The 25357-nt window shown below is 37.5% G+C and overlaps 1 protein-coding gene across 17 annotated transcripts in view; it reads left to right on the top strand.

The window, feature by feature from the left end:
* LOC100749695 (kazrin) overlaps positions 1-25357 on the top strand; it is a 139062-nt gene that overhangs the window by 97846 nt on the left and 15859 nt on the right. For 11 of the 17 annotated variants that reach the window (XM_033323347.1, XM_012390993.3, XM_033323348.1 and 8 more), the window contains 7 exons: positions 7860-8280; positions 9762-10130; positions 11466-11854; positions 17931-18137; positions 19800-20160; positions 23385-23474; positions 25190-25344. In XM_033323347.1, the coding sequence (XP_033179238.1) occupies positions 7860-8280; positions 9762-10130; positions 11466-11854; positions 17931-18137; positions 19800-20160; positions 23385-23474; positions 25190-25344 (1992 nt within the window). The remainder of the gene's footprint in view (positions 1-7859; positions 8281-9761; positions 10131-11465; positions 11855-17930; positions 18138-19799; positions 20161-23384; positions 23475-25189; positions 25345-25357) is intronic. The other 6 variants (XM_033323339.1, XM_033323353.1, XM_033323344.1 and 3 more) reach the window with 5 other exon arrangements.

Here is a 25357-nt window from a genome sequence, read left to right as displayed (position 1 = left end):
GAAAATAAAACTATACAATTTTCCATAACTCTTTCTCCCGCGATTTTCCACAGTGATCTGCGATATTTTGTGATTGTTTCTGATTAGTGGAGAACATAACTGTTCTTCGCGTTCTTATTAAAGATATCAAATGGATATCACGATTTTGAAATAGGAAGGAAGAATCAATATTTTGTTCTTTAAAATACCGATATAACAGAAAGCAAGGAAAATTGAATTATTTTGTCTTTAATACCAAATGAAGTAAATTTACCTTATACAGAGAAAATTTTATATCCTAAATTTTAATTTTACATTGCATGCAGATACTTTTATGTAAGCTATATCGGAGTATCTTAATAAGAAGTAATTCAGTCAAGATCGAGAATTACAATCATAGTGAGCAAATTCACTCAAGATCGAAAAGTCACGGTTACACGCGTGAATGAAGTTAGATCACGACCATGATCGTGATTCTGCGATCATCGTGACAAACCACTGTTAAACGCCATCTCTAATCCTCATATACGACAAGCTCGATTATTACGTGCAAAATTCAAGATCGAATTTGAAGCTGTTGACTTTGAAGCTTAGTTGACTCAGGCAATTTTACCTTTTTACAATACCAACATTTTTCTGTGGACGTTAAAATTCTGTTTGTTGATTAGAAGAAGAGTAACATGGCGAACATAAAAATTGGGAAAGTCGAACGGAATTAATCAACTCATCTCACGATTCGCTTCATTCGAGTCACAACGACAATCGTACCAGAAACGATAATTACGTCCGCGTATCTGGCGGATGGTTTATCGATAATCAACAGAAGGAAAGAACAGCGGAACAATATCCGTGGTTCGGCTCTGCTATGCTCGATAACGTCGATACCATCGACCGCATATCGATTTCCTTGCAGCAGTTCAACCAAGGTTTTATTCCCCATGAAAGATGTAATCTCTGAAACGTTGACCTATATATCGAAGCAGACTACTGATAATATAGCTGGCAACTCCATTGCACTTTACTCCGGCATGCTACAACCTATACACAAGTTCTTTCAACACGTAAACTATCCTGAGGCATTGTGACGGAGCTGCGGTATAGCCGCGTTTACCTTGCCGTTTTCATCGTGTATCTATACGACATTGCTTGATACCCAAGGCTTATTTAGTTGGTGTTATTAGTAGACAGCGAATTTCTATGCAAATTCATATTTTTGAGAATATAATTGGAAAAGTACAGACTTGGTGGAAAATTGTTTTACCTGCTAAGTATTATACCTGATGCAAGGCACTATATTTTTAATATTTTATGTATCTTTTCATGTTATGTGCTTTCTATGCAATTTTACACTTTCGACTTTCTCGTGAATGCGTGGTCTCACTTATTAAACGCTCCTTCAGCGTCTTCTCTAGTTGGTTTATTCTTTTTTTTTTTTTTTTAGAGGACGCATCCTTTCGTTTTGAAGATTGATGTAAGATTTTTAAAAATCTATGTTTGATTCCTTCATTCGTTTTTTACGTATTAGGATCTTCAGATCTTCGAGCCGTCGACTTTTTTTTACGCAGACGCTTCTTTTTTCGTACGAGTAGAGCTGCAAATTGTTCAATTGGTATGTGAGAAACTTTAGCAATTTGTCAACTTTGTAAACTCTGCCAGAGATCTCGGCTAAGAGTGTTTTCCAATCAGTGTACCTTTTTGACGCGTTTGTTTCCTTTCCCTTATACAGTGCGAATTGAAAAGTGTCAAATCGATGTATGAGAAACTTCGGTAATTGGAAAACTTCAATCGTTTTTAAACTTTGTTAGCTTGTTAGGAACCTTGATAGAAGTATCAAGCGATTTCTTTTTTCTTTTGCTACTTTGTGGTCTTTTAGGATAAAGGTACCCCTTAATGGTTAACGCGTGCTTTCATTGTATCTTAAAAACTAGTTTACTAGGTACTAAAAAATTATTAAACGAAGAAGGAGAAGGAGAGAAGATATGGGTTACGCTAGAGGGATTCCGGAACGCTAAAAAATCTAATGGAGGACTATACACGGAGATGCGATAAAATTAGAATATATTAGTGAAGTGGGTTATAAAATACTTATGTGCTGCTTTTCTACTGAGTTAATAACGATACTATCAAATCATATATTGTAAAGGAATAGCATGAACAATTGTGCGGTAAACAATATTAAAAATAAAATTAGTCGAGGGAAAATTGAATTAAAATTCATAAATAGGTTTGATAAAAAGTTAGTCGTCTACTTGAACGCTCGATACGTACGTCGTATAAATACGTGTTCGCATACATGATAAGGATATGCAGCAAAGTCAACACCAACGTAATTCAATACGAGCGAAAAATCGCTGATGCCCCTGATGTAATGCATATTTCATGCCGCGTTGCACCACAAGATGAGAATCTCTCGTAGAAGCCAGATTGAACTGTGTTGTCGTCCCAGACGTAACTCAGACCCTTCGATCATAATTATTACCCTAAGGGTGCATTGAACCTTCCATATTTTTACATAAAAATTGTACTCCACATTAAAGGGAAAATAGATAATCTAGATGAATGTTTGAGATTTCAAGAACAAGGTGGAAAACAATGGGTACTTCATTTAAACGTGAAATGAATTAATTCCCTTCATTTTTATTCTAATTATAAAAGCACATAATCAATCTCTTTAATGATACATTCTAATACAGTAGAGCTTATTATTATTCGAACTAATTGCGTTCAGGATGATGGGATATTCGAATTTTTCGGATAATCGAACGACTCGTATTTAACTATATCCTACGGGGAAAATTATACTTCTTTTCATATTACATGTATTATATATATATATGTCGGAGATGTAGGGATAACGGGCCTTTCTTTTGGAATTTTGGGAAGATTCCCAATACTTTGGGTTAAACTGTTTGTTTAAGCCGATCATTATAGTATTATAACAGTGGACTTGAGGTTAAGGTGACGCTTCTGGTCACCGAACGTAGCCACAGTCACGGGATGAACGTAGTAGTACTAATGTTGAGGGACACACGTTGTATTAACAAACAAGTCCCGACGGCTCTACGCGAGTCAACCTAGTAACGGTGCCTGGAATTTTGTTGATAACTTTTGTTGAATATTGTTGATCAATATGTAATTGACAAGTGTGGTCGTGTCAGTCTTTTATTCGTATGATCATCTTGGAGAGTTGATTCACAACGTCAGTCTGTTAGTCAAAAAGATACCGTACGTCATAGCAAACATCATTTCAAGTATAGCTTATATCCAAATGTGCAAAAAGTCATCCCGTTGACCGTGGATTCGTTAAACCTGAGAGACATTGTTATTTAAGAGTGACTTTTACGTTATACAGTTAAACCTTGTTTAAACAACACCTGTACATATCACTGTAAATAAAAACCTCTTTGAACAACTACAATGGCATGTCCTAATGAAGAAACACAACGCGCCCCAAGATCCAGCGCCAACCCGACAAACCCGACATATATATGTTATAATTATCTTTGTTCTTCCAATCCTTCTGAACTGCTAACTTGTATATTTTCTGTAAAGTTAGTAATTCGTTACGAGTACTTTCTTGCTGTGTTTCGTATCATCTGATGACTATCTCTGATACTGTGAATACTTCAGAATGCGTGGGAATATCATTAGTGGAGATATCGTCTTCTTCAAAATATCATTTTTGCGTCGTTTAATGTCGCAAATCGTTGATTCCCCAATCCCGCAAGATACTGCGATTTCGATTATGATTTTACCACTGCCTAATCAAGTCAGTGGACAGTATGCACAAAGGCAAAAGCTTTTACAAAGGTAAAAGCTTTTACTAGTGATTTTTCGAGTAAATACTCGGTTCCATAAGCATACAAATTGAAGTATTTACTAGAAATAGATTTCGTTGACTTAAGATTTCCCACCACTTATTTACCACCTAGTACTGGAAGATTACGCACAAGAGATTTAGTATTTGCTTTTAGTTGTACTCAACACTTGCAAGTATTTGCTTATTTTTATATATATGATCCAGTATTTCACGTCTCGCCTGAACTGATGAAACGATAAGATTATATTTTGACGTATTGACATGCTACAGCATAAAAATCAACTAAAAGTGGTAAAATGAACATGTTGATAATACAGTCAATACACTGTAATGTCTAACAGACGGATACATATCCACAATATTTATCGGAATAATCCATGTTCGCGTAATCGAGATTCTGCTGTAATACGTAAGTCTTAAACATGTTAAATTGCCAAATTACAAAAAGACTAATGGTGAGAACCTGTCGCAGATACACAACACGTTTTCTCTACAAGGCCAGGGCCATTGAACAGAAATTTATCGGCGATCCTACGATTCATGGGTGTGAAAAGGGCGTGAATACGGTAGCCGGGGTGACTTCGGTGCGACGAAAGGAAAACGGAAGGCGCCTCTGGGAACGCAACAAGTTCGCGATGCCTTTATCCTCGCTGGCTATCCTTTTGTGTCCCTGGAACTTGGCCAACGGTGCTGGTTCACCGCTGCCCATCAAATATCTCCTTCTCTTTCTCTCTTCTTCTCTTCTCTTTATTCCCTGTCTTCCCTTCAGGTTCTTATCTGACTGAAAATGCAATCAAACATCTCGTTAACTGATCAGCCTGTTACGATGACTATGATCAAACGTTGTTGACCGTGTAACGAGATTGGATCTGTTACTTCTTCCCCTCTTTGGGGTTAATTATTTCCTCGTCAAGGATTGATGTGATTTTTTCCTGAATTTTCCTATATCTCGTAATCTTATTTGTTTTTTGACGTTAGTTAATATCTTTAGTATTCATAAGTATGTCAACTGCATCTATTATGGTAATTAATTTTAATTATCTTTTTCATTCTGATCCTGTTTATATCGAAAATTTCTTTCTTTATTTGTTTTTTTTTTATGTAAATTTTTTATGTAATTTTTTTATATTTTTTTATGTTTTATGTAATTTTTTTTAAATTTTATAAATTTTATGTAAATTTTTTTTATGTAAATGGAAATGTTTATGGAATGGAATTTAACTTTAGATTTTTCGAATCATCTAATGATATCGTAATTCTTTTAGTAATTAAAATTTAACTTGAAAATTTTCCACTTTTCCAATCTACTGATTAATATTTCCAATTTATTGGCTGCGTTTCCAAGTTCTAGATTTATCAACAAGGTTAAATATTTGGTAAAATGGTACAAGAATGTAAATGGTTGCACAGAAGAACATAATCGATATTCGAAGGTCAAACGGTAACCTAGGCCTATTGATCTCGGTTAGCATGCCTTTTAGACAGGCCTGTTACAGACGTTTCGATATTCCCATCTAACCACAACAGCTACATTCCGTAGTCATTGACCTATCTCAATGGACTGGTTGCTGAGTTAGCCAGAACAAGAGAGACCCTATCTATTATTCCATTCGAGGGTTTCCACGATCATTCCTGAGAATTGGCTTTATCTAGAGAAAGCCACCATCTTCGTTCTACTATCCTTGATTATAATCGAATCTTCGTTCTTACCAATTATTATAGTAATCAACGGCCGCGCACCCTTTGGTTGATTTGATTAATAAATCTTCAGTTAATCTAAAATTGGATTTGCAAATCTAGAAAATGGAAGATTGTAGAAGACAGTAGTGGAACAGAGCCAATTTTTGAGTTTATTACAAACGTAAAATGTTTGCTAATTGAAAATCTACGAAAATCCTAGAATTTCAAAAAGCGTGGATGGTTTTGAAAAGCAACTGATATTTCTTGGAATTTTTGTTCCAATCGAAATCGACTCGGTATATCATTCTATACGAGGTAAACGATTGACAATCACGTACGAGAACGAATGAATAATTATAAGTGCCGCTCTTAAGATATAATAGAAATTTGTAGTTCTTAAATTTGTCATACTAAAATCGACAATTTGTCACACACTGAATCATTAATCTTAAAGGATTAATCTTCGCCACTACCATGAGTCTACTTTAATCTTAACAACAATTTTAGTCGCCATTTCCCCATAATTTCCGCAGAACAAGATATATTATAGAAAATACAAAATCAATATTTCGACATTTTGTTTTTCTCTATCTTCCATGTACACTTATCGACCTTGTTTTATTCAATACGTTTGCTGCGTGCAACGCGCATTCGAGTCAACGTGTACTTTTAAATTATGTATGGCATCGATTTGAGTGTATCAAGTGAACTAAAAATCTCGAAATTATGAAAACGCATTTCATGATAATTCATGTCACACACGTACGCAAAATTTCACGATATAGAGACAGGTAGTTAGTGGTTGTATGAAAATTATTTGCTAGCATACAGTAATACAGCGACTGAAAATCGGAAGCTCCGCAAATGTGTTACAGACGGGTATTGCGAGCTGTAACCAATGTGCTAATAACAATGTTGTTTAACACTCCCCCGCAATCTCTACAAAATCTTCACGTAACAAGATACAGTTTAGAAAATACAAAACCGATGTTTCAACATCCTGTTTTCCCTCCATCTTCTGTCTGTGTCTATTAACCTTGGTTTACAGACAGCACATGTTAAATATCCGAGCGTTCCTTTGTTCCGTGACTTGCTCGCTCGTGTCGAGGGAAACCAGGCACGAACTTCTGCCGAGCCATAGTCAATATAACCAAGCGTAAAGAGCTTTTGGAACGACCGGTACAATGGGGGGGCTTACAATGAGATTCGTGTTCCGCGGCCACCGCGGTAGGCTTATTAATATTGCACGGCTCGCGCCGAAGCAAACTTTTATCTCCGGTCTCGGTGTTTGTTCGTTTTACTTTGGACCCGCATTAACGTTCGTAACTTGGCGAAACGTCGGTGCATAACGTAGTTCCTACCGAGGATCAAGACGCGTTATAGACCTCTTTGCAACTTCATGGAACTTTCAATACTTTCTCCTCTCTCGAATTCTCTCGCTTTCTTCTCCGTTTCTTCTTCTGTCTTCGCCGTTTCCTCCTTCTCTTTCTCGCGACAAAAGGGTAGGTAAACAAATAAGAGATTGCGTCCATTATATCATTTCGTCGGGATAAAAATTCGCGGGCAACTTTCGATTAGAAGCGCTGCGAAATTTACGCGGTAGTTTCGCTGATCGGTCTCCAAACCGATTCTTCGCGCTGCTCGACTGGAAGACGCTTATCGAGGGCTCGATCGATGAATACTCTCGGAACCTGATGAGACTTTGTTTCCGAGGAGTGAAGAGTTCTCTCCTTGTCACCGATTTCTAATTTGAACAGTATATTTTTAACGTTACGTATAATCGGTAAATACTATCTTTATTTTGTAATATAATATTTTGCAATATAATCCAATATTTTGTAATACTTCATAACATAAAACTGTCCATATCTTAATTTGGATAAGTGTCCAGCGACCTATAGATAAACAATAAAATTAATTCAGAAAATCCTATGTACGTTCCAATTGTTTTTACTAAAATAGGCAAGCATGCAATAATAACGTAGGCAAGCAATACATGTAATAACAGTATAGATGATACATTCAATATACTATCTACGGTATAACTTCCTTCACTCAGTCACGCTAATTGCAAACAAAATTCATTCAACCAGACTCGAAAGGAAGCTAAGCAGATTCGCCGGGATTCACAACACTCCTCCACTCGTCCATACAATAGAACTAAATTTCACGAATGTGGATAATCTTTCGCGGGGTAACAAGATCCTCTCGCATGTTGCTCATTACCGCAGGATTAACATTCTCCCTTTTCAGCAACCATTCACCTTCCCCTCCACCCTCTCTCTCTCCCTCCGGATCTTTCTCTCTCTCTCTCTCTCTCTCTCTCTTTCTCTCTCTTGAAATCTCTAACGTCCATATATCCATTGTCTCTGGTTTGCAGGCAAAATTTCGCGTGATGGTGGAGGAGAACGCAGCGACTGGCGCCCGGCTTGACGGGGAGCTGGAACGAGCCAGGGGCGAGTGTGCCACGCTTCGCGGAGAGCTGAGGGACGTTCGTGGCGCTTTGCCGGTGGTGTTGAACAATAACAACGGCGCTGGGAACAACAACGGGGTGGCTGGGAACACCGGCAACAACAACGGAACAACCAGCGCGGGTAATAATGGCGGTAGCCCTGGACAAGAGGGCGGCGAGCCGCAGCAACAGCCGCAAGAGGACGGGAAAAGGCTCAGCGCCGCGAGTAGCCCTGTCGAGAAGAGGAGCTCCGCCAGCGACAAGTCAGCTAGTCCTATCGATAAGAGAACCAGTCCTGTAGACAGGAAGGAGAGAACCAGTCCTATCGATCGACGAACCAGTCCTATAGGTGAGTCTTGGAATTTCTATGGATTTCTATGGATTTTGGTTTGAGGCTTTGAAGGTTTGGAATGCGTTTGTGCGATTGTGGTTTGTTTAATCATTCTGGAAAGAGTTTGATAGAATGACTTATATTGTAGTTTATTAAGAACAACGTTAATAAGGTGATAGTTAAGTATAGTTAAGTGTAGTATTCGTTAGAATATTTACCACTACATAGGTAATTTTCTACCTGGGTTCTATTTCTTTAGTTATCGTAAACGTACCAATTTATATAATTGGAAATTGAATTATATTTTGAAATTACATAATTTTAATCTATGGTGGCTGGGAAAGTGGCTGTTTGAAATATTTATGAATTATTTTGGAATTATTTTCCCTTCCTGGAAGTGTAAATATCTAGGACAATTCGTGATAAATATTTTGAAATCATTATGATTCTTTATTGATATTGATTTTGGAATATTTAGTGATAAATATTTTGGAACCGTTAGTAAATTAATTCTTCATGAGTTGTGTCAACATTCTTGATTTTATTGTAAATGTTTTCAGAGTCTTGTCGCCTCTAAAAAATTTGTAGACTTCACCTAATGATAAATACGCTATGTAATTTGTTCTGTAGAAAGTTTAAGGGGAAAATTATGTGCGTGTTGAGAAAGTTTGATCTTCCGTTAGTCACAAATGACTAGTGGTCCTGATAGGCTCTCCGAGTCTTTTATAAGCTGTAGGGAAAATGGTGACTCATGGACAGTCGTAAAAGTGACATCAAGTAACTATGAGATATACTACAAAGTACAACATGCTCCGGAAATCGAGATAAAGTTTTTAACTATGGATTGTGCATGGGCACTACTTTTGTTTTATACGTTCCAACTTTCAACGAAGAATTACCGTTACAACGAAGAATTGCGTTATCAACATTTATAAAAGAATTTCGATATCGCATCTGAATACCTTTTCGTTATATCACATTTTTCAGTAATGGAACGTAAAATTTTAAAAGACATATGAAAAGTATATTTTAGATACTATCGAAACTTTCATTATAATATAATCAGAAAAAGTAATGTTCAGAATTTTGTATTTTTAATTAAATAATATATTTCAACAAGCTTTTGGAGAGTATCATTTTTTGATAAATTGATAAGACAGCTGGTTGAAGACACGAAATGACAATATCAATCGTTCCATATATCAGTTACTAGAAAATCCAAATAATAATTCTAAAAACTCAGAAATGTCCAGTTGAGTAAGTTCAAAACGTCTTCTAAAAAACATCTATTTCCAACAACAAATAAATATCTTCAAAATTCTAAGCACTTTAAAAGAATTCCAAATACTCGTTTATGCAGTTGCTTCGAGCACTCAATTCCAAAAAAACCAAATATTTCCAATGAAACCACTACCAATCGCCCGGAAAATCCACGCTCGACCAAACCACTCAATCCCAAGCCACAAATCACTAACGAAACCACAACCACAAATTTCCAGAAAAACGAAATGGCTCGCCAAGTCGCAGTCCAAGCGAAAAAGCACGTCGACCGTACGCTCCAGCGTTGGAGAAAACGCGACTTGGTGGTTCTGGCGGAAGCGTGGACTCTCGTTCCGGAAGCGCCAGTCCGGACCGAGGATCCAGCAACAGAACTTTCTTCCATCGTGGCGCTAGCGATCGATCGAGCGCCGAGAGACTTCGAATATCGGCTAGCAACCGCGACTCCTTGCGATCATCGAAGGAGATGAACGACCAGGAGAAAGATATAGACAAGGATCTGGTGGACGGTGATGTGAGGGCCGAAGAGGACAATGAACCACCTGGACCAGCCCCAGGCAGCAGACCCTCGTCGCCAGCTAATTCCCTGGGTGGGTAACCCAGCATTTAATTATGGAGGCCCTTCCCTTTCAGCCTTCGTCCCGTACATTCACTGTTCGTGATTGTTCCACCAACGGCTGCGCTACGTTTCCGACGATTCCCCGGAATTAAACGGAGCTGAACTTGAGATAAATGCTCTTCCCTGAGTTTTCTTCAATGCGGAAACGAGTGACGGCTGACCGAGAACAGAGAGAGAGAGAGAGAGAGAGAGAGAGAGAGAGAGAGAGAGAGAGAGAGAGAGAGAGAGAGAGAGAGAGAGAGAGAGAGAGAGAGAGAGAGAGAGAGAGAGAGAGAGAGAGAGAGAGAGAGAGAGAGAGAGAGAGAGAGAGAGAGAGAGAGAGAGAGAGAGAGAGAGAGAGAGAGAGAGAGAGAGAGAGAGAGAGAGAGAGAGAGAGAGAGAGAGAGAGAGAGAGAGAGAGAGAGAGAGAGAGAGAGAGAGAGAGAGAGAGAGAGAGAGAGAGAGAGAGAGAGAGAGAGAGAGAGAGAGAGAGAGAGAGAGAGAGAGAGAGAGAGAGAGAGAGAGAGAGAGAGAGAGAGAGAGAGAGAGAGAGAGAGAGAGAGAGAGAGAGAGAGAGAGAGAGAGAGAGAGAGAGAGAGAGAGAGAGAGAGAGAGAGAGAGAGAGAGAGAGAGAGAGAGAGAGAGAGAGAGAGAGAGAGAGAGAGAGAGAGAGAGAGAGAGAGAGAGAGAGAGAGAAAGGGTGCTTTTCAGTCGTTGGATTCTTGCTGCATTGTTGACAATAATACGCCGTGGTTGGTTGATTGAGAAGCTTGATCGAGGAGCTCTTTGAACGTTCAAGGATGCTTGATAAAATTCTTGGTTTGTTTGGAATTTTTAACCTGTTTGAAATAATTGTGATAAGGTGTTCTTAATGGAAAGGGCTGGTTCTCTTTGAAGATAAATAGACTTCTGCTTCTTTTACTGGAAGCATGTGTTGGCTTTATCTTGGGTGTGTTGCAGATTCTTCTTCTTGGAAGTTTTTGGGAGTTTTAACATTCTTGCCGGTTAAACAGCTTCCGTGCTTTCTGAGAATTTGCTTGCTTTCGTCCTCGCTCACTTCGCAAACACTTCTCCCCGGTTGGAAGTTCTGTTTTGAAATGGAGGAAGTGTTTGAATTATAAAATGATTTATGGCGGATGTTTATTATTTGTTATTCTGCTCTATCTTCCCATTTAGTTTTCACACTTTTGAGTCAATTACTCGCCGCGTAAATTCACGTTAAATTTCCATTCCCAACAGAGCTATCTCAAAAGTTCGCGAGTAGAGAAATTCGGATTTTTCACGAGTAGAAAAGTGTGTTTATACATATATATTGATGTTCCTGCAGGAATTGGTGATCCATTGGTAGCATCGAGGTTATCAAACATTCATGGCGGTGGTGGTAGCACCGGTTCGGTGGAACTAGCCAGCACGAGGCGACTTCGACTGGAGAACGAACGTCTGGTGGCTGAGGTAGCAAGATTGAGAAGATTGCTATTCAGTGGAGCGGCACGCGGCGAAGTTGGCTCCGAGGATGCGGCACTCGAGGAGGAAGCACGATTTGTTGCTCTTGAAATGGAACTGCAACACGCCAAAGAAGCTCTCCAGGCACTTAAAGCCGATCGCAAGAGGCTCAAGGCCGAAAAGTTCGATCTTCTTAATCAAATGAAGGCACTTTATGGCACCCTCGAGGACAAGGAACGGGAATTACGGGACTTTATCAGGAACTACGAACAGGTAATACTCTTCTTTATTAAATACCAATGCTGTCGCACGTATGATAGAAATCTTTGTTCCTTCGTGCTTAGAAAAATAATCGAGAATTTCAATAAGATAATAGAGAATTTTTCCTTTTTTTATCTTTGATAGAATTCTTCTTATTTCTTCTTGTGACGTGAGTGATTTTTAATGATATTTACGTGCCATATTATTTCACATTTTATTTATGAATAATTTTGCAAATATTTATTCATACTGAAATATCAATACCAAGCATTCGTGATCTAAAGTATCTATTAATAACAGGATATTTTTAAAAATGTTTGTAATAATAATATCATATATCGGTTTTATAGTTCAACAAAATCGATCGACTCAGAGATATCTGTTTCATAAATCACGCAAGCTAACAAAATATGTATTTTCTATGAATGAAATAGCGTCTCTCCAAATTAAAAACGGGACCAAGCGGCCACCGTGCCTTAATTATGCCGAAAGAGTATAATTAAATGTGTAACTAATAAGATATTTAACGGTCGAAGTAATTGTCGAAATGCCCTAACGTCAAGCTGTAACGTTATTAGTGGAGAAGGAAAAATATAACTGTAAAGACTGTAAAAAATGTATTTAACGAATACTCCGCAGAAAACGCATTTCAATTTTCTCGTGGCTCACGTCGGTTCTGGTTCGCAGGCCGGAAACACGATGTACGCGGGGCAGCAATTTTGCTTGTTAAATACTTTCATTAAACTTGCTGGAATTTCTCATTTTCCCCGACACCGTTATCGCTGCAACGGCGACGGTGCGACGACCCAACGCAACATCGGTCATTCCAATTCCGGCAAATGAACAACCCACTTCGATTTCCCGTTGTAAATAAACACGGATCGCCTGGAACGGAGCCATCGTTTCCGGTATTCATGTTTTTATCAATATTTGAAGAACGTGCTAGGTTATCATCGCCACGATTAAAGTTTAGGGCCATTGCGAGTTTTGCGAGATTTAGAGTGGAATATTTCTGTAACCTCTTACAAAATATTTGGCGTCGATGTCTATTCTCTAAAAAATATTTGGTGTCAATGAAACTCATTAATATTCGAGTTTAGATATTTTCATAGTTCTTTCCTTTTTTTTAAGATTTGAGGTCGTTTACAAATTTTATGAAATTTGAAATAGAATATTTCATTTCTATGTATAATCTCCTTCGCAAATAACGTCACTGTTTTCGTGATATTTTGAAGTGGAATATTTCTGCAATCCTCCTTTGACAAAGAAATAGCCAACGTTTTTTGGAATTTTTGTAACGTTCGGAATTACATATTTCTATATCTCTGTTTCATAAAATCTCGGGATCGCTAAAAATTCAATGCCATTCAATGAAAAATGTTTTTACAACGACCATCTCTGTAATTTCATATTATTTCACGCGCACACATAGTTGCAATCTTCTAGTTAAAAATTTGTTACCTAAAGGCAGAAGCACAAAAAGCACGGACACATATTTCAAACCAGCCGTTAACTCCACAGATGTTTTTAAAGCCAAGATTCTACAGTCGGAAATTTAAGAAGTTGCCTAACTTTCATACTATATTATATCATACGACGTGCCTGAGTTAGGGAATGAACGATGAGGCAGCGAAAGAAAAAAATGAAAAACGCTACAAAAGACCGCTTAAAGTATTTGGTAGGAAAATTGAAAGCCTCGGGTCTTGCATCTTCTTCATTTTTTCTTCTGAACAAGCTCTTATGTACAAAAAGGAAGAGAGAAGATTAATAACGGCACGTTTCGCGAGGTCGACCTTTAATGTTTCCCGGAAAAAGCTCCAGAAAGCGTATCAATGCGCTCGAGCGAAAAACGACGCGTCTGCCCTGGATAGATGGAGAGAAAAAGGATTTTCATAAGGACATGACGATGCATCATTGCAGGATCCTTTGCAAGGAGAAAGGCAAACTTTAATATCCAGTAACAGCACGTTCTATATTAACGATCGTAAATATCCTTTAAGCTGAAAGAACATAGCAGCGCCGTTTCTGAAACAAACTGCGAAAGCCAACGATACACCGGTGAATTTGATAAATCTCCTCGCAGGAATTTCTTACGAAGATCGGAACTTTTCACAGTGTAAAGCTCTTAATCTTCTTATTTGTGTGAAAGCTCTATGATTAATTTCTTGAATCGTAACTTTATTTTTTGTATTATGCGAGTTCAGTTTAGAGAAAAATGCATCAAAGTTCTGAAGTAAGCTTCCACGTAATGCTACAGTAGACGATTTTTATACTAGACTATGAAACGTTTAAAAGAATCATTTTCTTATAGAAAGATATTTCAATATTTCTATGAAGGGGTAAATAAAATGTAAAGTAAATTTCTGTGAAAATTAGAAGACGGAGTACTTATATCATAAAAGTATAACGTTATTTCTTCTTCTTCTTTTAAATATCTGCATATGTACAATCTATCATTTAGTGATAATAAATACTAATTATGACGGTTTAGGTTCACCCGAATATGAATACCTACACCCAACGGCGTACTACAGTGACATATCCTTTAAATGGTATCGCTAAATCTGAATGGTAGTTACAGAAAATGACATTTCTTCGATCTTTCACGTTCTTCTGAGGTGTCTAGTAGACTTGTGATCTAACACTCTTGTAAATTCGACCAATCGCGGGCAGACGTAGTCGCGAGGAGAAACGTCAACGGGAGTCGTAAATTCCCGTTACGATTCTAACAATCGACACCACGAATTGATCGATCTCCTGATTTCCGTTGAGATAATAGGGGTGATTAAGTTTGTATAACACTGTGATTCACAGAATTATGAGTTATACTTTTCTAACACTTAGATTACACTGTTGAGTAGAGATAAATAGGTAACAACTTATCGCACGAAGATACGATAGATATGTACGCTAGAGCAGGGCTCTTATAATTGGATTTAGTGTATTAGTGGACGTAGCACTATAATATATTTAGTAGGGGAGATATATGCTCGACAATACCGAGAACCGACTCTCGCGTTATGCTTAGACTGCCACGATAGGCGTTAGCGTTAGACTTAGTGGTTGACTTTTCCAACGATGTAGAAGAAGTGAAGTTGAGTGACGATGCTGTGTCGGAGGAAAGCTAGTGATGGGTATGTCTAGCGCACGGGACCATCCGATTTTTTCATGGCATTTTTGGTCAGGAAAGTGAGGGCAGTATATATTGCTTCTGATTGGATAAACGTAGATTGGTGGACTAGGAAGGGTCTTGACCGACCTCGATAGGAAGTTGCTAGTGAGAAGCATCGTGCGTGAGGAAAACTAACTTTCCCGTGTCAAGCTGTAGTAGACAATAGTCTTTAGAAGTGGTTGAGAAAAAGACATTTGTTGGGTTTGAAGGACCTTAGCAAGCAAATTACTCGGATTTATGACGCGTGCTTAAGGCTATTGAGGGTACGCCGTAAGGAAGAGCGGACATCTGGTGTCCGTCTGGCCCGCGATGTATGATCTGGGCCAGGTAGAGAGTCGCCCGGTGTAACAACTCTTTAACGCTCTTTAATTATTATTTGTTTGTTGCGGATGCACCTAGCTGCATACATTATAGCGCTGAGTCTTTTATTTTGCTATCTCACAACATTTCTAACAATATTTTTACGACAAAATTAAACTACGTATCTCACTTTGAAAATGAAATCGAATCTATTTTTTTTTTTTTTTTTTTAGAAATTCGACTGTATTAAAACACCGTATGCTATTATATTATCGCGTTCATTATTAAAGTAAACAAAATTTTTTAAAGTTCGGAATTTTATATTCCACCCAAAAATTAATTCACACCTCGTAAATATATTCTAATGTATTCTAATATGAAAGTACAAGGGTTCGACGTTAATCACCATAGCTCGTAGCACTTTAAAATACGTATCTTGTTTACTATGCAAATTCCTGGATACTTATCACCGTTGCGAGCCCGCAATATCAATCTGTGTGTTTCACCTTTCTGGTTAAACAAGGGAGAGAACAAGCGGACGTTAAATCACTGCCGGATAAAAGAACAGAGAGACGCGAGGATTTCTCATGGAGAGCCGTGTTACGTCGACACTCGTTGCTGATGAAGTGGATTATGCGCGATGCGACAAGACACGGAAGAGGGTAAAACAAGAGAAAATTGAAGAACCCGAAGGTGGGAATAGGTCCTAAGACCCCGGGGCAACGAACATTTTCTTTCATCTGTCATTATGCAGGAGCACGAACACACATTGGGAAACGTCTTACGGCTCTCGTCGATGATATTTAACCCGATCGCGAGGAAATACGATTAAGCTAGATGAAATCTCGCGTTCCCAAATAAAAAGTTTGAAACGTTAAACCTTTTTTCAATTACGCTTGGTTTCTTCAGAGATAATAATTTTTCCATAATTCAGTGCGATTGCCTGTGAGCAGAACGATTGCTCTTTGTTCTTCAATGTTCTTTGAACTTTCAAATGTAATAAGGATAGGAAATTCTTTAGGTGTAGGATGATGGTTTGATTTAATTAGGAATTCTTCTCGGTTTCTTCAGTGAACATAATACTCACATGATTCAGTGTGATTGTTGACTGAATTATTTTTCTTTGCTTTGTCAATTCTCAAATGTAATGAAGTTAGAAAATTCTCTTTATGTAGAATGCTTTGATATAAACTGATAATTTCTTTTTGGAAATTTTGCGAATTATAGATCGATAAAGTAAAGTATAATGTTTTCTCAAATGTATTAAAATACTTCGAAAAGTAGCCATAAGAAAGAATTCGAATCTATTTATATCTCTCTTATTTAAAATATAGACTTCCCCTTGGAATTTTATTTTATTTTTGAGAAATATAGAATATATTCATTAAATATTTATATTATTAATTATCGAGAGTAACAGATATTCCATTTATCGTATAGTCAGTATAACGCTGCAAAATACGAGATTTTGGACAGAAACGAAACACGATGAAACGCTCCATATCTTTACACATGCACGCGTCCGATTTTCCGCGTGACAGCCGGCAAAGCCGTATGGCCAGCGATATAACGATAGTTTTTAACTTTAAAATGTTGACCTGCCAACGGGCAACACCTGACCGACCCGTTGGAGTGTCAGTAATCGCGTTGTCCCAAAGTTTAGCCGATAAACCAGCCTGCAACACCTGTTATACGTACGTTGAAGTTCCTTACGCCCGAGGGAGAGATAAGTGGATTAAGTTCTCCGTAGCTGGTATCCTAGCGGCTAATAGGTGAAGGTACATGACACCTGTAAATAAGCGATAAGTTGCACCTGTATCGAGTTACGACATTGTCGATCGAATGACCACGGGGTTCTTCAACAGAAGAGTAAAAAATAAGAGCTAATGGAAACGCCTGGGAAAAATCTCTGGTTGCAACCTACACCACATCCTTTATTAACCCCTTAACGAATTTTTCTCAGGTTTCTTCTTGAACGTGATTAGATTCTTTTTTAATAAAACTTGACCATCGATAAAAACGGCTGTGACATATCTTTTATAAATTTTTGTCAACTTGAAACGTTGTAACTTTAGAGTTATATTATTTTCTATTATACAGTTCTGGTAACCAACGTAAGTAACATTAGAGTTACAAAGTATGAGTTTTGAGATTAAATAATCAAAAATCCAACTAAACTTCTCAGCTCCAAAAATCTCTACTAAATTTTCTCCAATTAATCGCAGCAACGCGAGCAACTTTAGAGTTATACATAGGATTAATTTTAACGTTAAATAACTAAAAGACCAATCAATCACAACAATGCAAACAACTTTGTACAAAGGGTAAACTCCAAAATTAAATAATCGAACTCCTATGGGAAGCTCCACTCGAAATTTCGCCAATTAATTGAGACGCATTGCAGAACGATTCTCCTCATCGTAGGAGGCCTCGGTATAATTACGGTCGGTGGCTCAACTTTTAATCATACATCGCGTACCCACTGTTGTTTCATGGCCGGGGTGTTCAAAGGGGCTCTTTGACACTTTGTGCTTGTGCTGCATGCATTGTTAAACGGTGGTGGTTCTCGGGTGGAATTACTGCCCGGATATGGGTCTCTTTGACCGTTGATTACAGCGGATGCGAGAGAACGAAGCGACTTTAGGACGCCTTCAACAGCAAGGAGTCGGTATGCCTTCGGAGGAACGCGAACGCGAAAGGGAAAGGGAACGTTGGAGCCTGCTAAGGGCTGCAAGGGACGAGGCCGATCGAAGTCTCAGCCTTGCGGCTAGTTTGGCCGACAAAGAAGCCGCCCTTTCGCACGCACACGCGACTATAAAAGAGGTGAGCCCCTTTTTCTTCTCTCTCGTTTCTCTCCATTCTTTTTTCTCTTTTCTCTTCTTTTTTCTCCACGTTCTTTCTTTCTTTCTTTCTCTGACCTGTTGTCCTCAACGCGTGCATTATTACGCACGACGGGGAGTCAGCTTGATGAATTTAATCTCTCTGCCAGGCTGTGGTTGAAGTGTTTTGCAAAGAGAGTGCGCTCCGAAAAAATGCTGGTTCTCTCGAGTCAGCAGCAACATTTTTCTCCTGTTTACGCTATGACTGTTGCTTAACTTTCTGGATTATTTGCTGGGAACGTTGACTCAGCTTTTGGGAGAACTCTCTGTAGTCGTTTAAGTTTGATTTCTAGGCTGCTTTCAGAATAATATGTTGTGGCGTGTCTGTGTGATTTTTTGGAAGTCGATATTTGTTTCCTTAATTATGGGAATGTTGACGTTTAAAAGTAATGAAATATCGGTGGTGTAGAAAAGATATATTTTTTAGATAATAATTCTCAATTCCTCAGAATCTTTACATTTCATAGATTCAAACAACGATGACTTCTTTCCGGACAAAGGTATTCTTCTTATATGTATATTCGTCTCTTCTATTGTGTATTTTATTATATAATTTTAATAATTGTATCTTGTAAGACAATTTCACTATACACATAAGTGTTTATAATAATTTATTCTTTCTTACTTGTAGAATTTTCGCTAATGAAGCTCCTAATTAAAATTTTCTTTGTCTAAAATTCTAGTTAACGATTCTACTTTTACCGAATATGCGCGAGAAACACGGATTTTTAGGGTCCGCTCTGAGCTCTGCAAAAAATTGATCTATCGATCGACGTAATATTATTACGAGCAGTTAGGTAAGAAGCGGCACTTTGCGCGCACATGCAATTACGCGGAGGGTGATTCCGCTTTGAGCCCTAAAATTGTCCTCCACGCTGTGCATAAACGGGCCGGCGGCTAACGAGTTTAAAACTGATGGCTCGAGGGCTTCCTCGGTATACGTATGTCAGCCGAGAATCACGCACGTCCCAAAATTTTCGTTTCTAGTCTCTGTTTAACGGTCTCCGAAAATTCAACCAGTGTTCCACAGAAGCCAAACCGATCGATTTTATCGAGATAAATCGTTCGTAAGATGCTTTATTTATCACTTTCTCATTTCTCAGGATATGTCGCAGTATATGAAGTTTCTCAAGGTTTTTATCTTTTAAATATTAAATTTTACGAAGTTTTATTAAAGTACGGGCTGTTACAAAATAATAACTAGACACTTTAAACTGAGAGAAGAAACTAGAAGTTTCCTTACATAAAAAATTTTCCAATAGTCTAATATCAAGTACTACCCCAACACTAAAACGTAAAGTTTCTAAAAGTTTATAATTTTCTTTGGCTTCTATGTACCTTAATTGCCATTTACTATAACAAAGTGATTCTATCTTCATTCCGTTTAACAATCACACTAAAAAGATCAATAAATCTCGTATCATACGTAACACAATGTTTCCACAGAAATTCCTATTTGCTCGAGATTCTTCAAAATTTCCATCTCCTCAAAATTTTCCAAAATTTCCATAGATTTCATGCAAATTCCCAGTATACCCATAATATTTGCAGAACCCATTTCAAATTGAAATTCCTCGAATACAATGAGAAACGTTGGTATGTACAGCTACAGCGTCAATTGGCGGAAAGAGGTGGCAGCGGTGGTATCTGCTTGAGCGACCAGGAATCCTTGGTCTCGTTCCCGAGAGGCAGCGTGAATGGAGCTGCGACACCGGGCGCCGGAAGTAGCAGCGGTGGCGGTGGTTGTGGTATCATCCCTCATATGAATTCTCAACCGCCATTAGGCAGCACAGAGCTAGGAGTGACCGTTGGGAACGTCGGCAATGCGGCAGGTGCTGGCTCTTCCGGTGGACAGGCGGGCGATCGCGGAAGTTGCAGCGCGGACAGCGGTGTTCGAGGATCTAGCGACAGGGAAAGCGGTGGCGCAACCAGCGTGGGCGGAAATCTTTCAGATTCTACTACAGACGGTAAGAGATACGCGTATTTTAGATCTCTTATTATTATTCTTGTGTTATTTTATTATTATTATTTTATCATTATTTTATTGTTATTGTTGCCTGTTTACGTATGCACTTTGTCCGATTTTAATGTATAAATACGAGTCCCTGATAAACTATGTGTCGCGCGAAAAAGATGTTGAGTTAGGGATTGAATGGTTTCGAGGGGAACATAACTAGGTGTAATTAGATTTTCTACAGATGGACGCGTACAGGTCACATGGAGGTAACGTACGTTTTCTTAAATAGAATCATACAAGTTTCAATGCATTGACGATTGTCAATACGTCTTGACATTCTATATAAAAAATTATTATCCTTATTCACGTTGAAAGACTATTACTTTGGTAGATATTTCAATTTTTACTTTGTAAAATTTATCATATAAAAGGACAAGAGAAACGTATACAAAAGTTGTGACTTGCGTCTTCCTTGTGTTTCATATGATAGATTATGCGATATAAGAGTTAAATAGATATTTTTATCTGCTAAAACAATGACTTTTCAACGAGAATAGGTTAATAATTTTTTATAGAGAATGTCAAGACTGATCGGTTTTGCATTAAAAATTATATGATCCCATTTGAAAAAACGTACGTTTCTTTCATATAACATTTATCCGTCCACTGGAAAACTAATTGTACCATATTATATCAAACTTAAAACCATTGAATTCCTACATGAACATATCTTTTTATACAGCAGTTTATTTCGCATTTATAGATCAAAATTGGATACACCGTATACTGCTCGTTTACCGCATCCATGACATAACTAAAAAATCACGATTCCAGTGGAAATGAGTTCGAATATTCTGAATAGTTTGATGATGATGCAGTAGCGACACAACTGTTTCCACGCGATGAATTTTTTAAATTCACTTATAGGACTCTACCAGTAGAAAGTACAAGAAACAACTATTTTTTCCTACTCCAATAACTCAAAAGCGTAGAAACTTTTTTGTTATATTGTTGTTGCAGCGAATGAACGATATTTAGATGATTGCTTTCTTGGAAGTTAGAGAAGAAGGTTACTGGAAGAGTTATAGTATCTTTTAAATTGCGTGGGTTCGTTCGGAATTGAATTTTAATTGTGATGTAGAAATTCAGGAAATTGGAGGTTTTATAGTTATGTTAAGGCATGGAAAGAGATCCTTTGTGAATTTATTAAGAAGCTTCAAAACTTTGGAACATTCTCATTTATTACTTCTTGTTTTGTTCTTGTTAAAAGTTTGTGAGTGAGGAATAGGTGTGGAAATATTTCCTAGTTTTATACGTCAACCTCACCATAGTTTTATACTTCAACATATAGGAAGGAGATAAATGATTATGCAGGAAATCCTACATAGCTTTGGAAAGTTATAATTTTAGTATTATGCGGCATTTCCTTTCTATTTAAACTTTGATTAAGAAATTCATTTGAGAACATCATCTGAAGTTTCATGGTAATTTAGCACCAAGACACGAAGAAGATAATTTAGAAAATTACTCTTTATATAAAAATATGTTTCAATTTAGAAATATTTCTCAAAATTTTGCGGTATTTGTTCATTAAATTCCAAAGTATAACAAGTACATCGAAAAACCACAATACAATCCTTTTCTTAAAACAAAAATACTCGTAAATTAATCATCAAAATCTGTGTCTTTTGATTCACATATTTCGTTAAAATCATAGGTATGTAACATACTCGACAATACGAGAAATATCATTTTTGAACCAAAAGTAACTTTTGGTACTTTCTGCATTATTCATTGCGATCGTGGAAGACTCTCTGCATTGTGATCTACCTCCCCGGTAATGAAGTAGCTTTCCAGTCGCGAAGCTATCTCGCGTATAATACAATCGCCATTATTATTCATCAGAGTGTCGAGTGGTTGGAACGCGATGATTCTTACGCTTAGGTACAACGAGCGGCGAGATTAATCGTCTAGTTAAGGTGCATTACGGTGCATCCGTCGGGTCGTCGGTAAGAAAAAAAGAAAGAAAAGGAAAATAAAGAAAAACGAAAGGAAGAATAAACGTACGATAAGCTTCATCAACTGCGAATGCTAATCGAAGGTGGCAGGCTAATCGAGCGAATTTCCTTCGTATATTATTCAGCCAATCCTCGTGGCTGCGCATTAAAGCCGATTGATCGATTTGGTTTAGGACAAACACCACGTACGTGCTGTGATCACGATGCATGTGCACGAATTCTGAATTAAACGTTACACGAAATATCCAAGCGCGTTCAATCCTTAGCAAATCTTTGTTCATAGGTAAATTAGAGTAAAATAGTATTTTTTAATTCTTCGGAATAGAATGATTCTATTATGCGAAGAATAAAAAGAGAAAACACGATAAGTGTCATATTTTCAATGTAAAGTCCACTCAGGGTGACTAAGAATTTTTAATTTTCAATTTTGTACTATAAAATATCGTCAACCAATCTCCTATCACTAAAATTGTGCTTTTATATGATTTCGAAATTAAACATGTAAAATTATCTTCTTGAACATTTCAAAAATGTCGATTAGTTTAATTATGTCTTCGGTCTTTTTATGAAATTGAATTGAATTGAACGTGCTAGGGTGAACAATCAATTTTCATGTAATATAATACGTTTACCAAAATCTTTAACTTCAGGTCTGCTAAAATAACACCCTGGCCAATGTAAGTATGAAATGCAGTTGACATGTGCAACATAAAGAACAAACAGGCAGCGAAGAGACTGTTATGATTCCCAAAATCCTATAGTAAACTTACATAACTCTAAACGTGTACGAATATTCGTAACCTGCTTCCCGAACCAATACACTGAACATAGAATTGGTAAATCGAATTTACCAGTGTCAATAACGAGCAGACTTTCCTGTTTATCCCAACTATTTCCAGCCATACAAATTCTGACTCCCGCTGTCAGCACAATGAGCCTTAACGAAACTCATTATAGAAGGAATTTCAATTTCGGTTGACAACTCGATCTCCATCCTGACTCCAAAAAAAAAAAAAAAAAGAAAAAGATAAAAGAGAGAAGAACGAAGGAAACTATGAAAATAAATTGAAAGTCTAAATCCAATCGTACAACGTCCCTGTCTATTTTTCTCGTTGATTTTATTCCGGGAGAATAAATACATACGGAGAAGTGACGTCGATCTCGGTGTATCAAACGCAACGAAGAATTTTTTTTTACTTTATATATTTCCGCGCAGGCACGCCGACAATTACGGTCGAGGGAAGCGGTCTCGACATGGACAGCATCTCCGTGGTTTCCTCCATTGCACCATCCCACATGTACCAGTGTAAGTGTCCAAACATAAATCGTTGATCGTCGTCTCCCGTATCTTCAACGTCGTCCTACGTTTTATTTTTTTCTTCTCTTCTTCCATTTTTTTTTTTTTTTTATTTATTTATTTTATTTTCGACTGGAGGATTCCTGTGCTTCTCTTCTTCTGTGTGTTTCTTTGACTTTCTCTCTTTCTCTGTCTACTATTTCTACTATTACTACTCTGCCAACTGTGTTTCTTTCTATTTTCGATTATTTATTCGGCTCTGTTTTACGATTGAATGCCTGCTTCTCGTTGGTCCTTCGAAATCGATCGTTGCTTGTCGTTTGCGAAGTTTTCTTGAGTGTGAGAGATAGGCGAAGTTCGTGTTAGGGGATGGAACTACGTAATTTAGGTGGAAATAGAAATAAATGGAAATTAGTGAGTTTTTTTACTAAAATTGGTAATATCATAGTAAGGAAATTTAAAGTAAATAAAACTTGTGATGAGGTATAGAATGAGATAATATAACGACGAGTGTTGTTATTAAGGGAAATGGTTTAATTTCTTTATTAATATTAGTAATATAAAAGATTCTAAATATAGATAATAGGGACAAAATTAATTTGTTTACAGGATAAATGAAGACGTCACGAGAATCTAATTAATTCGTAATTTAAAGTTTGTAATATCATAATAAAAAATTTCCCTTTTGAAAAGTTCTGACAATAAATAAACTTCGTATCAACGGACGGAATGGAATAATTTCTACAATACAATTTCACTCACAAAGACTACAGAATCAAATCGCTTATAATTAAAAGCAATTATTCAATTTCTTTTTATAGACCTTGTACTACCAAACTTCCACAAAAGTAGCCCCATGTACAACAATATTCTTTTATCCAATTATTCATAATAATTTCGCAGTACGTGGTATGTATATTTGTGTGCATAATCCCTTATTCAGGTGGCTGCTTTTGAGAGTAATCGGTCGTCATTGATCGTAGAAATTGCATCTCTGTCGCGGTTTATTCGTTTATTTATCCATTCATCCGAGCACAAACGGTAATTAATATTAAAGGTCCATTATGTCGTGGTTTTGCCCTAACAATCGGCTAATTGTATGTTGTATGGCCGATGCATGCGCATGCACATGTTGGAGCAGTCAGAATCTATTTCATAGTATCCAGATTAGAATGCCCTACGTACACGAATAAGAATTTTTAATTAATACATCACCAAATATACTATCAACAGTATACGTGTTCTTTATTTATGTACAATATTACTTTTCATTAATTCGATTATAGTTTAGTTTCATTTCTCAACTTCGTTCTATAAACTTCGTTCTATAAACTTCTCGTGACACGAAGTTCGTTGTAATCTTGTCAGACCTTCGTCCTGCTTCGACGAATATCTAAGCTCTGAAACACTCTGCATCTCTACCTCGACGATATAAATCGAAACCAAGCAAGTGCCTACGAAACTTTGACTCTGCTTACGTGCAGAAAATTGTAAGCTGTGTGTTCTTTATGTTGCATCGATTGTTGTGAAGCACATGCGTCTATCGAAAGAGATCTGTCGAAGGGAAACGATAAATTTGCTTATCAAACCGGAAGATACGATATATTCTATATTTATCAAGTATGTCAGAAAAATTTGAGAAAGGAAAATTGACGGATAAAAAGTTTGTATGAATCATAGCTTTTAAGTTTGTCTTATGTTCTCATTGATATTATATTTTTCAGCAGCGACCACGCCGAAAGATTGCAGCCCGACGTTGTCGCCTCTGAACGCGTTCTCTAGGTCCATGGACAATTCCTCGTTATCGCGATCGGTCGAACAGTTGTCGAGTCCGTTAGAATCAGAACCAAGAAGAAACAAGCAAAGCACACCTGTCGCGGCACCTGCCGCGC

This window comes from Bombus impatiens, unplaced genomic scaffold, assembly GCF_000188095.3.
Source record: "Bombus impatiens unplaced genomic scaffold, BIMP_2.2 scf_0914, whole genome shotgun sequence".
Classification (NCBI taxonomy): Eukaryota; Metazoa; Arthropoda; class Insecta; order Hymenoptera; family Apidae; genus Bombus; species Bombus impatiens.
Note: the sequence above shows the minus strand (reverse complement) of the source record. Positions and strands in the feature narration are given on the sequence as shown.